The 12,437-nt window shown below is 36.6% G+C and overlaps 1 protein-coding gene across 2 annotated transcripts in view; it reads right to left on the minus strand.

The window, feature by feature from the left end:
• The window catches only part of CCDC186 (coiled-coil domain containing 186), a 51,798-nt gene that overhangs the window by 17,243 nt on the left and 22,118 nt on the right, over nucleotides 1-12,437 (minus strand). For both annotated transcript variants that reach the window (XM_007084830.3, XM_042959776.1), the window contains exons 4-6: nucleotides 10,659-10,787; nucleotides 5,405-5,617; nucleotides 4,352-4,471 (exon numbers count right to left, since the gene is read on the minus strand). In XM_007084830.3, coding sequence (XP_007084892.1) covers nucleotides 4,352-4,471; nucleotides 5,405-5,617; nucleotides 10,659-10,787 — 462 coding nt within the window. The remainder of the gene's footprint in view (nucleotides 1-4,351; nucleotides 4,472-5,404; nucleotides 5,618-10,658; nucleotides 10,788-12,437) is intronic.

Here is a 12,437-nt window from a genome sequence, read left to right on the forward strand (position 1 = left end):
GAGGTATGAATGTTGAGAGAGCCAGGGAAAGTGACACTGAGAGGTGACAGATGGGTAAAGACCTGAAAGAAGTGAGCACGAAGAGTCGCTAAAGGACTGGATATGGTGACTGAGAATTCAAGGACAATCCTCAGGTTTTGGGCCTGGGCAACTACAAGACTGAACTGCCATCTACTGAGAAGGGAAGCAATGGAGGGCGGGCACATTACCCACTGAGTTTTAGACATGTTCAGTTGAAGATGCCTGTGAGTCATCCCAGATGTCAGATGCCAAACAGCCACTGGACTATATGAATCTGGAATTCTGTGTCCAAGTTATAAATCTAGGAGTCACTAACTAGCATAGCTTTTAAAGTTTCATGTTTTTCAAGTCCACCAATCTGGTCTTCTATAGTATCTAATCTTGTTAATTCTGCCCACTGTATTTTTCACCTCAGACGTTACATCCATTTCACCTTTTATGTCTCTACTTTTAACATACTCATGCTTTTATTTACCTTCTTGAATATATGGACTATATTTTTATAACAGCTGTTTTAACATCCTTACCTACTTCTTTCACCTAGGTCATTTCTGGCTTTGTTTCTACCAATTGATTTTTCTTTACTTCTCATTATAGGCTATATTTTCCTGCTTCTTTGCATGTCTGGTAATTTTTTATTGGATTCCAGACACTGTCAATTTTAAGTTTGTAGATCCTAGAGATTTCTGAATTCAAGTATTTTGGGCTTTCTTCTGGGACACGGTTATTTGAAACAATTTGATTTGAGGTTTTCTTTCAAAGCTTTGTAAGATGGGTCCATAACAGACTTTGAATTCGGGCTAATTAGTCCCCACCGCTAAAGCAACATCCTTCTGAGGACCACTGGATGCCCTGTATGTTAAGAGCGCTCGCTCTTGGTTGGGGGAAACGTGAGCCGCTCTTATGAGCCCTAGGAATTGTCACCCCTACTCCTTTCTGAGTACTCCACCTCTTTCTCATACACATATACTGATTAGTACTGAGCTGAATGAACTGAAGGGAACACAGTGCAAATCTCCAAATCTTTCTCTTCTCTGGTACTCTACCCTGTTTCCCATACTTCAAACTTTGTCTCCTCGATTCATGGAGACTTGCTGGGATCTGTCTGGGTTCTTCTTCTTTGCAGCAACCTGCAAATTCTCCATCTTGCTTGATTCCCTTCTCTCAGGGATCACTGTCCTGTGCTGCCTTTGTTGTCCCAAACCTAAAAACCTTCATTTCATATATTTTCTTTTTTTTTAAGTTTTTTAAGGTGGGAGGCTAAACTGAACCCTGTTACTCCATAATGCAACCAATTATAGTTATAGAAGAGTTATAGAACTGAACATATACTTCTACCATGTGAGGTAACAGTAAAGCTAATTAAAAGTGAGCACTAGTTTCTAATTAGTGGGCTTTATAAGTTAAACCATACAAGAATGAAGTTATCACTGACAACATGATAACTTTCAGAGAAGAGCACAGATCGTAAGTAGCAGAGTCTTGTTGAGGGAATAAATTATAAAATATACCAACCCTTAGTTGCACATTAGGTCTGCAGGATAGTACAATCTCTTGCATCTGGGGATTTAGATGTTGTCCTCATATCCAAGAATCCACTCCTCAAGCTTTCTCTGAAGCAAAATTGTCTAGCAAGCACCCAGTACAGTCAAGCTACAGTCTACTGCCACATCTGTTGCTGGCCATATCTAGGCTCCAGTGAGATTATTTTATCCTGGGACCAAGTAGGTAAATAGGTAGCAACCAGGTAGGTGAACAATTATATGAGGTACACTGTGGGGAAAGTCCTTCACTACACTAAAAATAAAAGGCTTTTGTTTTTAGAAGCTAGGCATTAAAAACACATTTCAATTTAACTTCCAAAGGAGTTTCAGAAAAGGAATAAGTGAAACTATTTCCATTGTCTGATCCAATTGATAATTCTACTGATGAAGGAGCTATCCGATCTAACTAAGACTTAGTTTCTGGTAATACCTCTGGAGGCCTGCTCAGCGGTTAATGATCACAGTGAATCCAGTAACATCCAGAACTTCAATATTAATACCTAGGACTGGGTGGGCAGAAACTAAAATTGGAAAGGGTGCCTGGAGAAAAACTTATGAGAGTCCTGGCTCTTGTTTACATTTTAAAAGGTGGCCTATACTGCCTAGACGGTCATTAAATCTTTGCATCCTTTGATCTAGAGACGCCACCTCACATCTCCTAGGTAAATACGTGTAACAGGTAACCAGGATCCCATTCCAGACACTCTCTCAAAGCAATTACTGGGTCCTCCATGGCTTTTACAGCATCCATATTATTTCATACAGTGCTGTGCACAGAGGAAGGCCCAGTTAAACACCTGCTGGTTAATAAATGCCTTAAAAAAAAAAACTGGTTAATTTCTAATTTCCACATACTAGGTCAATATGCTTATTTTCGTTTTCTAGCAATCCACACCACGTGACCTCATTATGTCAGCCTTAAACTATTTCTCTAACCTACTTACAAAGTATCTGGTTTCATCTCACCTCAAAGCTGCCATTAAGTATCTATTATTACCAATTTTTTAACACATATGGTCACAGAAGACCAAATGTTAGCCTTTCACTTTTCACGCTCCAATGCTAGTATTCTAATAAGTTGCAGCATCCCATCCCTTAGGGCTAGAGATAATGAGGAGAAAAGTGCCACAGATATTAGATATGACCCACTATTATATTCAGATCTTGAAGCAATTTGGATAGTTTGGAAATCATTATCATGATGTAGGATTTGGAATTTTAATTCTTCATTCTGTAACTTAAAGTAAAGGGAAATTTTAAATGATTTACAGCCCTGCCTGTGTGAACTGCAAGGATTTCCGCTCCTAATTCCTTCTGGCAATTCCTTCTCTGCCTGTGTAGCTCCTCAACACTCCTGTGCGGATCAGCATTTAGCTCAGAACTTGAGGACAGCCGCCATTCTCTATTCTGTCACCACCGTCAACACTTCTCCCAACAGTTTTCTCTGATAATATTATATGCAAATATCCAAAGGTTATTAACAGTTCTACTTAGAATTATTTAGTGAGATAACCTATGATTATGGTTTTAAACAATATCATTAATCTTAGTTTTGAAAACTTGGCAATTGTTATAAATAATACTGCTCTTCAGTTTAAATCCTATTTTGAAGTTGTTCTTTTACTTCACATCTATCATCTTCAGATTTTTATTAACTCTTATACCAGTTCAGTTGGTGCTTAAAATCATGGCATCACATACCAGCCTTTAGGATCACTTATCATTATATTAATTTTTTTTAAATGATACTCATTAGGCAGAATACCAATGCAATTATATTCATAATAAACAGATATGGAAACATTCTTAAAATCTTTATTATACTCTTATTAAAATAAAAATTTATATTTATTAAAAAATTTTATTAAATGTTTATTTTTGAGAGAGAGAGCATGCATGTGCGTGCACACACGTCGGGGAGGGGCAGAGAGAGAGAGAGAGAGAGACAGAGAGAGAGAGAGAGAGAGAGAGAAAGAGAGACAGAGAGAGAGAGACAGAGAGAGAGAGACAGAGAGAGTGAGTCACACAGAATCTGAAGCAGGTTCTAGGCTCCCAGCTGTCAGCACAGAGCCCAACACAGGGCTCGAACTCACGAACTGTGAGATCATGACCTGAGCCGAAGTCCGACACTTAACCAATTGAGCCACCCAGGTGCCTCTATTTTCTTTTATTTTTGAGAGAGCGAGTGGGAGTGCACAAGGGTGCATATAAGCCGGGGAGGGGAAGGGGACAGAGGGAGAGAGAGAGCATTAAGCAGGCTCCACACTTGGTGGCACACATGGGGCTCAATCCCACAACTCTGGGATTATGACCTGAGTTGAAGTCAAGAGTCAGACGTTCAACCGACTGAGTCACCCAGGCACCACATAAATAAGAACTTATATTTCTTGATTATAAGAATCTTAGCATCACTGATATTCCTTTTAAATTTTCAGAGTTTACTTTTAATTTTTATAAATAACCCACAGACTCCCCTCTTTCCCCTAAATTTCTGACAATGTTTAATATTAAATATAGATATCAAAAAATGCTTGAAGAACAAAATCAATTTTGGATTTATAAACAATGAATGACAAAGTTTAATATTTTTTAAATTTATGATAAAATTTAATAGTGTAATTTAATATGTAAATCATGCAAGGAAATATCTTTTCACAATTACCAAATATTTAGGCCCCACCTACTCCACAGAAGTCACTAAATTAAGCTTTATGCCTCATTAACTATTATTGCATTTGCTCTTAAAACTGGTTTGAATAATTTTGCCATTGCATTACAGTACTTACCTTGTGTGAATCCATTTCTGCTTTTAATTTGTTTTGTGCCCATTTTACTTTTATGACATGAGAGTTGATATCTTCTTTTAATTTGTCAATTTCTCTGGTGAGTCTAGTAGTTTCACTTTCCTAAAACAATATCACTAGGTCATATTTTTCACTTAAACAATCAACCAACTCTTTGTGTATCTTTTATGCCTCATCAAAATAATCAGTGCAATTAACACTGTATTTCAGGGGCTAGCATATTATAACCTACAAGCTGTAAACCTAATTTAAAGTTCAAGTGATTAAGAGAGTAGCAAAACCCTACATCAAATTAATAGACGTAAGATGATTAACATTTACATTTTAACCAACTAGATACGTTGCAAGTACAAGCACACCTTCATGATTCTTCTCAACTGGCTGGCATTCAGGCAAAATACAAATTAAATTTTTCCAGAATTCCTGAGAACAATGACAACATTTCTGAACTAAAAGTTAATTTATAAAAAAAAAAAATAACATTCATCAGCAAGAAATGATAATCCACTAGAAATAAGACCATGCCATGAGGCAGCTAGTTAACAGTAAGGACTCTAAAAAGCTCAGTAATTAAATCTTTTGGGGCAGCATCTAAGAACATGTTTTTCTGCAAGAAAAATATAAATTCTATGATAAATAACTGTTACATTGAGATTCAGTCAAATTGTATACTTCTGGCTGAAAAATTGTTTACATCTTGATCATACTATGTATATATTTTACCAAAATAAAATGTTTTGAAGCAGGACTCTCATTTCTTCAATATATAGATATTAAAAGAGGACTTTAAAAAAATACCTGTCAAGAAAATGTTGTTTAATAAACATGTGTCAATCTCATTTTTTCCCAGCAAAGACTTTTCGCAGACAAGTAATGAGATATTAAAGTTACTAAAACATTCATGTTCTTAGAAGGCAAACTAACAAAACCACTTTATGTTTAATAGTGACTTAACCACATTAAGTTATGATTATTTGATTAAAGAAAAGCAAAAAGAATACATTTCAACTAAGGTACAACAGCACCACGTTATACCTTTGTCTCATACAGCTGGTGCAACCGTCCTTTCTCCTGAGAAAGCTGCTTAATTTTGTTAGTGTTTTTCTCAGATTCTTTATTTGCATCTCTGAGTTTTCTTTCAAGTATCTCTTTTTCCTTTCGAAGGTCTAAAGATTCCTTCTCGCCTCTTACATACTTCATTACCATTGCTTCTTTTTCCTGGCGTGCCTCTTCACATTTTTTGTTGGCCTTTGAAAAAATATCCAGCATTAATAAAACTTTTTTTGCAAAACAAAATCAAAATCAATCAAAATAAGTAATACTTGGGGCACCCGAGTGACTCAGTGGGTTAAGCATCCAACTTTGGCTCTGGTCATGATTTCACAGTTCATGAGCTAGAGCCCCACATCCGACTCTGCCCTGACAACAGATCAGATCCGCTGTCTCCCTTGCTCTCTGCCCATCCCCTCCTCTCTCCCTCCCTCTCAAGAACAAATATTAAAAAAATAATAGGGGTGCCTGGGTGGCTCAGTCAAACATCTGACTTTGGCTCAGGTCATGATCTCATGGTTCGTGATTTCAAGTCCCATGTAGGGCTCTCTGCTGTCAGCACAGAGCCTGCTTCAGATCCTCTGTCCCCCACTCTCTCTGCCCCTCCCCTGCTTATGCTCTGTCTCTCTCAAAATAAATAAACTTTAAAAATAATGTTAAATAACAAAAAAATAATAAAATAAAATTTTTCTACAGTATCACCAATGTATTTTTGGGTTTTTTTGCACAACATTCTCAGGCCTGTGTCATGAAATTTTTAAATGAAAGGAAACATTCAGAATTACAGAAAAAAGATACAGCCAATAAATTACTATCACTACTATTTGCCTTTACTCTTTCCTTTTCCTTTGGCTGACATAGTTACTGTTTCCCATTTACTCCTCCAGATCCACTCTTCCACTCTTTCCTATCCCACCCTGTGCTTTGGGAAGATGACTATCATGGACCGTATCAATAAGTTCCCTTGCCCTCATACTTCCAGTTGGATTCAGTCAACGGGAGGCATTAGGCAGATCAGAACTACAGGCAAAGAGTGAGATCTGGCTCCTCCAGAGTCACCACAGGTTCGCGGAAGGCCACTGTCTGTGTCAGGTGTCCACACTATACAACTAACCCTTCTGAGTTGCATTACCTGCTCCCTCCCCTTATTCCTTTAGCCCAAAGAGTAACAGTGGCTCCTCTAGCATCTCAAGACCCCGCATTTTCCTTTGGGTCCCCTAAACCTTGTCCATACTTTTTTGTAAAGAGTCCTTTCATTACCTTCTCAAATCGGCAGTTTCTGTTTTCTGCCAGGACCCTGACTATATGGCTGACAATTCCTAAAATCTAAAAATCTTAGCTCCCTCGCTAACTGTAGGCTAATGAATGATCATCTGATTTCTTGTATATGAAAAACTTTTCTAAAGCGTTTCACTTAATAAAAAAATATCTAGGGGCGCCGGGGTGGCTCAGTCGGTTAAGCGGCCGACTTCGGCTCAGGTTATGATCTCGTGGTCCGTGAGTTCGAGCCCCACGTCGGGCTCTGTGCTGACCACTCCGAGCCTGGAGCCTGTTTCGGATTCTGTGTCTCCCTCTCTCTGACCCTCCCCCATTCATGCTCTGTGTCTCTCTGTCTGAAAAATAAATAAACGTTAAAAAAAAAAAATACCTAATTGGATTGTGATATCTATATACTCTCAAAATTCTGTTAATATAAGCCAGTGCTCCATATTCTGAAGTTTCATGCAATGAAAACTTCTACAGATAGCCTTTCATTTAAGTAAATTTACACTCACAGCTTGCAAATATGATGGAACACATATTTATGTTATAAAAGATGAAACCTTAAACTTTAGGGCTTTTCATTGGCATCTAGTGGTAAATACCAACTGATACTATAACTGAATTGAAGAAGATATAACGTTAAAGAGAATATAGGTAAAGCTACCATGGTCTGATGAAAAGTACATGACAAAGAACGTTTCATGAAGTTCTGCTATAGCTGATAAGCACATCTAGTAGACACTCAGAATACTATACAAATACTTTTCAAAATTGTCCAATTGGGCCCCCCCCCCACTGAAATAACCTGTTAATTTTCAGGAAAAATTAAGGGAAATATTGGAATAGGAATGTCAGAGATCCCTGAGGATTTCACAACGTAATTGTAGACAAGGATTGAGAAAACTGTGCTGGAACTGGTTAACGGAATTAGCTATATTTTTAGATAATTGAATAACTGTTCTTAGGAAAAGCAATTAATGATAATATCAACTTAAAAAGAAGTCTAGTTTCATAAGTTGATGTTCAGATAATGTATTAGCTTTTGGAAACACAAAGAACAAGTTGTGGCTTCTGTCCCAGAAAAGCTCATTATCTAGGTATGAATAACATATAAACAAAATGTTTACACATTATATAAACAACATATATACATATAACATGAACAAAAGCGCAAATGCCTAGTTGTATAAAATAGCATAACTTTTTTGAGGATATCAAGACATTTTGGAAGATTTAAATTTAGCATGTTGGTTGGACTGGGTGGGGGGAAGTAGTTATGAAACAGACTTAATTAGAGATTACATCTTCAAAGGAAGAAGGGCTTCTCTTATCATGCTAATGAGTTGAGATTTTATCCTACAGGCAATGGGAAGCCAAAGGGTTTATAAATCAAACCTTTTATTAAACGAATTAGTAAGATAACTGGTGGCAGGATGGTAGCTTCGCTGAAATTGAGAGATGGGAAGCAGAAACACCAGAAAAAAGACAATTAAAATAAAGTAGAATAGTATGAGGTTCTGGACTATGCGAGGGATGTCCTGTTTCTCGGTCATCCGTGGATCAGCTGCGAAGGAATAACGTGGGGTGCTGAGTGTTCACATTTCTAGGTCTCAACCCAGATGATGGCAGCACCTACTTCCCAGAACTGCTGGAAGTATTAAACAAGATCATACAGTAACTATTGCTTAAGCTTCTGCAAAAAGTCTGTCCATTTAGGGTACAGATAAAGGAAGAGGAGCCAGTAAGTCTTTGGATTTGACCAGTTTAAGATATTTATCACTGACTTGGATAAACACATAGAAAGCAGGAATAAGATATTCAATAGGATTCAATAGCCAGTTAAAATTAAGATAAAATGTAAGATGTTCTGGTCTCAAAATATGGTAGATAAACCATCCCCATCTAAAACACCAAAAATTTAGATGAAATACAACAAATATTCTTTTAATAAACAGTTGAGCTCACAACAAAGTATGAGAAACCCCCAGGGCCCAAGAAGCTAAGAGGAAGCAGGAATCCAGAATGGTATGCTAGGCCTGAACTCTTCATTGCCCTGTGGACATTTCCCAATCCAGGAATGGGGGTATAAAGGGAACATGCTGTAAGTCCTTGAGAATTTATAATATAAGCCTACCCTCCTGGAAGTTTGAGGTTCGTACTCATTCTACCTGCAGTCTGAGAAATGGAGAAACCTCAAGCTGGAAAATTAAACTGGGGAATGTACTGTGTGTGCGTGTGCATAAACAGGTGCACACTCATGCTGGGAATCTACTTCAAAATAAAATTTAACCAGGTTTGGTGACTCTACATGAAGGATAAAACAGTGTTCATTTTACTATTCTTTCATCTTTTCTACAGGCTTAAAAATTTTCAAAAAGTTGACAGGAGAAGGTAGGGGTAAAAAGGAATGAAGCAGATCTATAAATATTTAAATGAAATGAACTCCAAAATCTACACCATAATACCCACTTCGTAGGGTTGTTGTGAAGATTAAATAAGTTGTAAAGTGCTTTGAACGTGGCCTGGCCCATAGCTAAATCTCAATACACTAGCTAATGTTAATAACTTCACCTATAGTTTTCATCATTATAGAGAGAACAATTACATAGTAGTGAATGCAGCATGTTGCCAATTATTTTAAAAAGGGGGGATGGAAGGAAGGAGAATACACACATGCTTGCCTAGGCAATAAACATTTGGGGAAAATACACAGGAAACTGGCATCAATGGTTACCTCTGGGAAGGGGGAAAATGGGAGAAAATGTTTGGAAGAAGCCTCATTTTTTACTGTTTGAATTGTTATTGTATATATCCAACTACTATTTTGTTTTTATTTGAAAATATAATAAACTCTAAAGAATACATTTTTTAAAAAGCTTGGTGGTTCTAATTATCAGTTACGTTTGAGTCTACTAAAACCAACAAACTCTTAAGGTCTCATCCTCTATATTTCTCTTCAGTTAGTACAAAAAGTTTGAGAGCTGAGAGCATAGATTTTAAATCATCATATTGTAAAGAATCACAGAAATAAAGGTTGAGGATCAACTGTTTGCTAAAGTTCTTCCAGAAAGCTACCTATGATAGTAGCTTTAGGGCAGAAAGAACAGGCTCCATCTCACTGACAGTGTTAGCAGGCAGGTAACACTTTCTGATTCAATTCACCATAAGGACCAATTGTTAGGCATTATGCTAGGTTTTATGAATAGAGAAATGAAGATGACTAAGATCCTATACTTAAGAGTGCAGGCAATAATAACACAAAAACAATACTTAAAATGATCTCTTCTGAAATCCATATATACCAACTCAAAAATATTACCAAAATGAATTAAGTAGGAAACCTCCCAAAAAGATATACAGTAAGATTCCAATCAAGTAGGAGGAATCAGGGGGCGCCTGAGTGGCTCAGTCAGCTAAGCATCCGACTTTGGCTCACATCATGATCTCACAGTTTGTGAGTTCGAGCCCCACGTTGGGCTCTGTGCTGACAGCTCAGAGCCTGGAGCCTGTCTTCAGATTCTGTATCTCCCCCTCTCTCTATCCCTCCCCTGCTCACGCTGTCTCTCTCTCTCAAAAATAAATAAAACAAACAAAAAAAAAAAAAAGTAGGAGGAATAAGTATATGAATACATACACATAAGCTTGTGTGACATACCTATGTATGTGATAAGATACATAACCAAAATATTAATAATTACTACAGAACAAGGAGTGGGATATAAAGGGATTGGGGGCAGGAAGAGAGAAGTACAAATGAAGGAGGACTTTCACTTTTTTTTCTATATACTTCCTTAATTTTAAAAATATTTTTGTAGTTAGCATGTATTTATGCATTGCTTTAGCATTTTTTAAAAAGATTAATTACCTATTCTTAAGATACCACTGATACTCAAAACAGTCTAACAAGTTAGTTTATAATAAACAAGAAAGAGTCACCAGAATATCAAGTTAATAATGATATTGATTTGAAAAATACCTGTTCCATTCGATGGGCCATCTCTTTATGTAACTGCTGAACTGCATTTTTAGCTGCAATGTCTTGAGCTACTAGTTTATCTTTGGAAGCTTTAACTTCTTTACTAAGTTCCTCTATTCTTGATTCTAACTGAAAAGAAAATTATTTCCAGTTATTTTCATAGCTATACCAAGTAGGCCACCAACACATTAAATAAATATAAACAATGAAAAGGAACACAGAGGAAGTAATGAATATACTTCAAACACAGAAATCAAAAGTAAATGTTAGCGATAATTCTAAATCTCATTAGAAGTAAGTAAGTATAAAGCTGACACAGATTCTGGTAAGATGTATATAGTAAGCTCCAGAACAATCACTAAGGAAATAAAAAAATATAGTGAAAATATGAAAGAAATTTAAATGTTACATATTTACTTAATGCATAAGAAAGCAGTAAGGGGGGAACGGGAACAAAATAGACATGATACATATAGGAAAAAAAATGGCAGACAAATCCACTGTCAATAACCACCTTAAGTGAGATTGTGTTAAATAATCACATCAAAAGGCAGAGATTATCACACTGGAATAAAAAAACAAGATCCAACAATATGCTATCTATAAGAGGGATTTTAAATTCAAAGATTCAGACTAAAAGAAAAGGATGTAAAAAGATACAGCTTGCAAACAACCATAAGAGGAGTGGCTATACTAAGATGCAAAATAAACTAAAAAAAAAACAAACGTCACCAGAGATAAAGAGGAATATTTCATGATGGTTAAATGGTCAATCTATAATAATTCTAAGTATATATGTACCTAATAACATAGCACCAAAATACATGAACCAAAAACTGACAGAAATGAAGAAGGCAATAGTTGGAAACTTCAATACTTCAATAATGGACAGAAGTACACAGAAGATTCACAAGGAAATAGGAGACTTGAGCAAAATTATAGAACAACTGGATCTAACACATCTATACAACATTCCACCCAACCAGAGAAGAATACACATGCTCATCAAGTACGCATGGAACTTTCTCCAGGACTGAACATATGCTAGGTCATAAAACAAACCTCTATAAACGTAAAAGACTGAAATCATATAAAGCATGTTCTTCAACCAGAATGGAATGAAACCAGAGTCAATAACAGCCAAGTAATCTGAGAAAATCACAAATATGTAAAAATTAACACCTCAATAACTAATGGAAGAAATCATAAGGAAAATTAGAAAATACAAGGTGGTGAATGAAAATAAAGACACAACATACCAAAACTTAAGGGTTGTATCTAAAGCAGTCTTTAGAGGGAAGATTATAGCTATAAACACCCCTATTAATAAAAAAGAAAGATCTCAGGGCACCTGGCTGGTTTAGTCAGTCAAGTGTGCAACTCTTGATCAAGGGGTTGTGTGTCTGAGCCCCACGCTGGGTGTAGAGATTACTTAAAAATAAAATCTTAAAAAAATAAAAGAGGCGCCTGGGTGGATCGGTCTGTTAAGCGTCTAACTCTTGATTTCAGCTCAGGTCATGGTCTCGCAGTTCATGTGATCAAGCCCTGTATCAGGCTCTCCGCTGACAGCACACAGCCTGTTTGGGATTCTCAGTCTTCCCCTCTCTCTGCCCCTCCCCTGCGTGCACACATGTTCTCTCTCTCAAAAATAAACGTTAAAATTAAATTAAATTAAATTAAAATAAAAAAGAAGATCCTAAATTAATAATCTAAATTTCTATCTTAAGACACTGGAAAAAGGAAACGAAACCTAAATAAAGCCAGCAATAGGAAAGAAAT

This window comes from Panthera tigris, chromosome D2, assembly GCF_018350195.1.
Source record: "Panthera tigris isolate Pti1 chromosome D2, P.tigris_Pti1_mat1.1, whole genome shotgun sequence".
Taxonomy (NCBI): domain Eukaryota; kingdom Metazoa; phylum Chordata; class Mammalia; order Carnivora; family Felidae; genus Panthera; species Panthera tigris.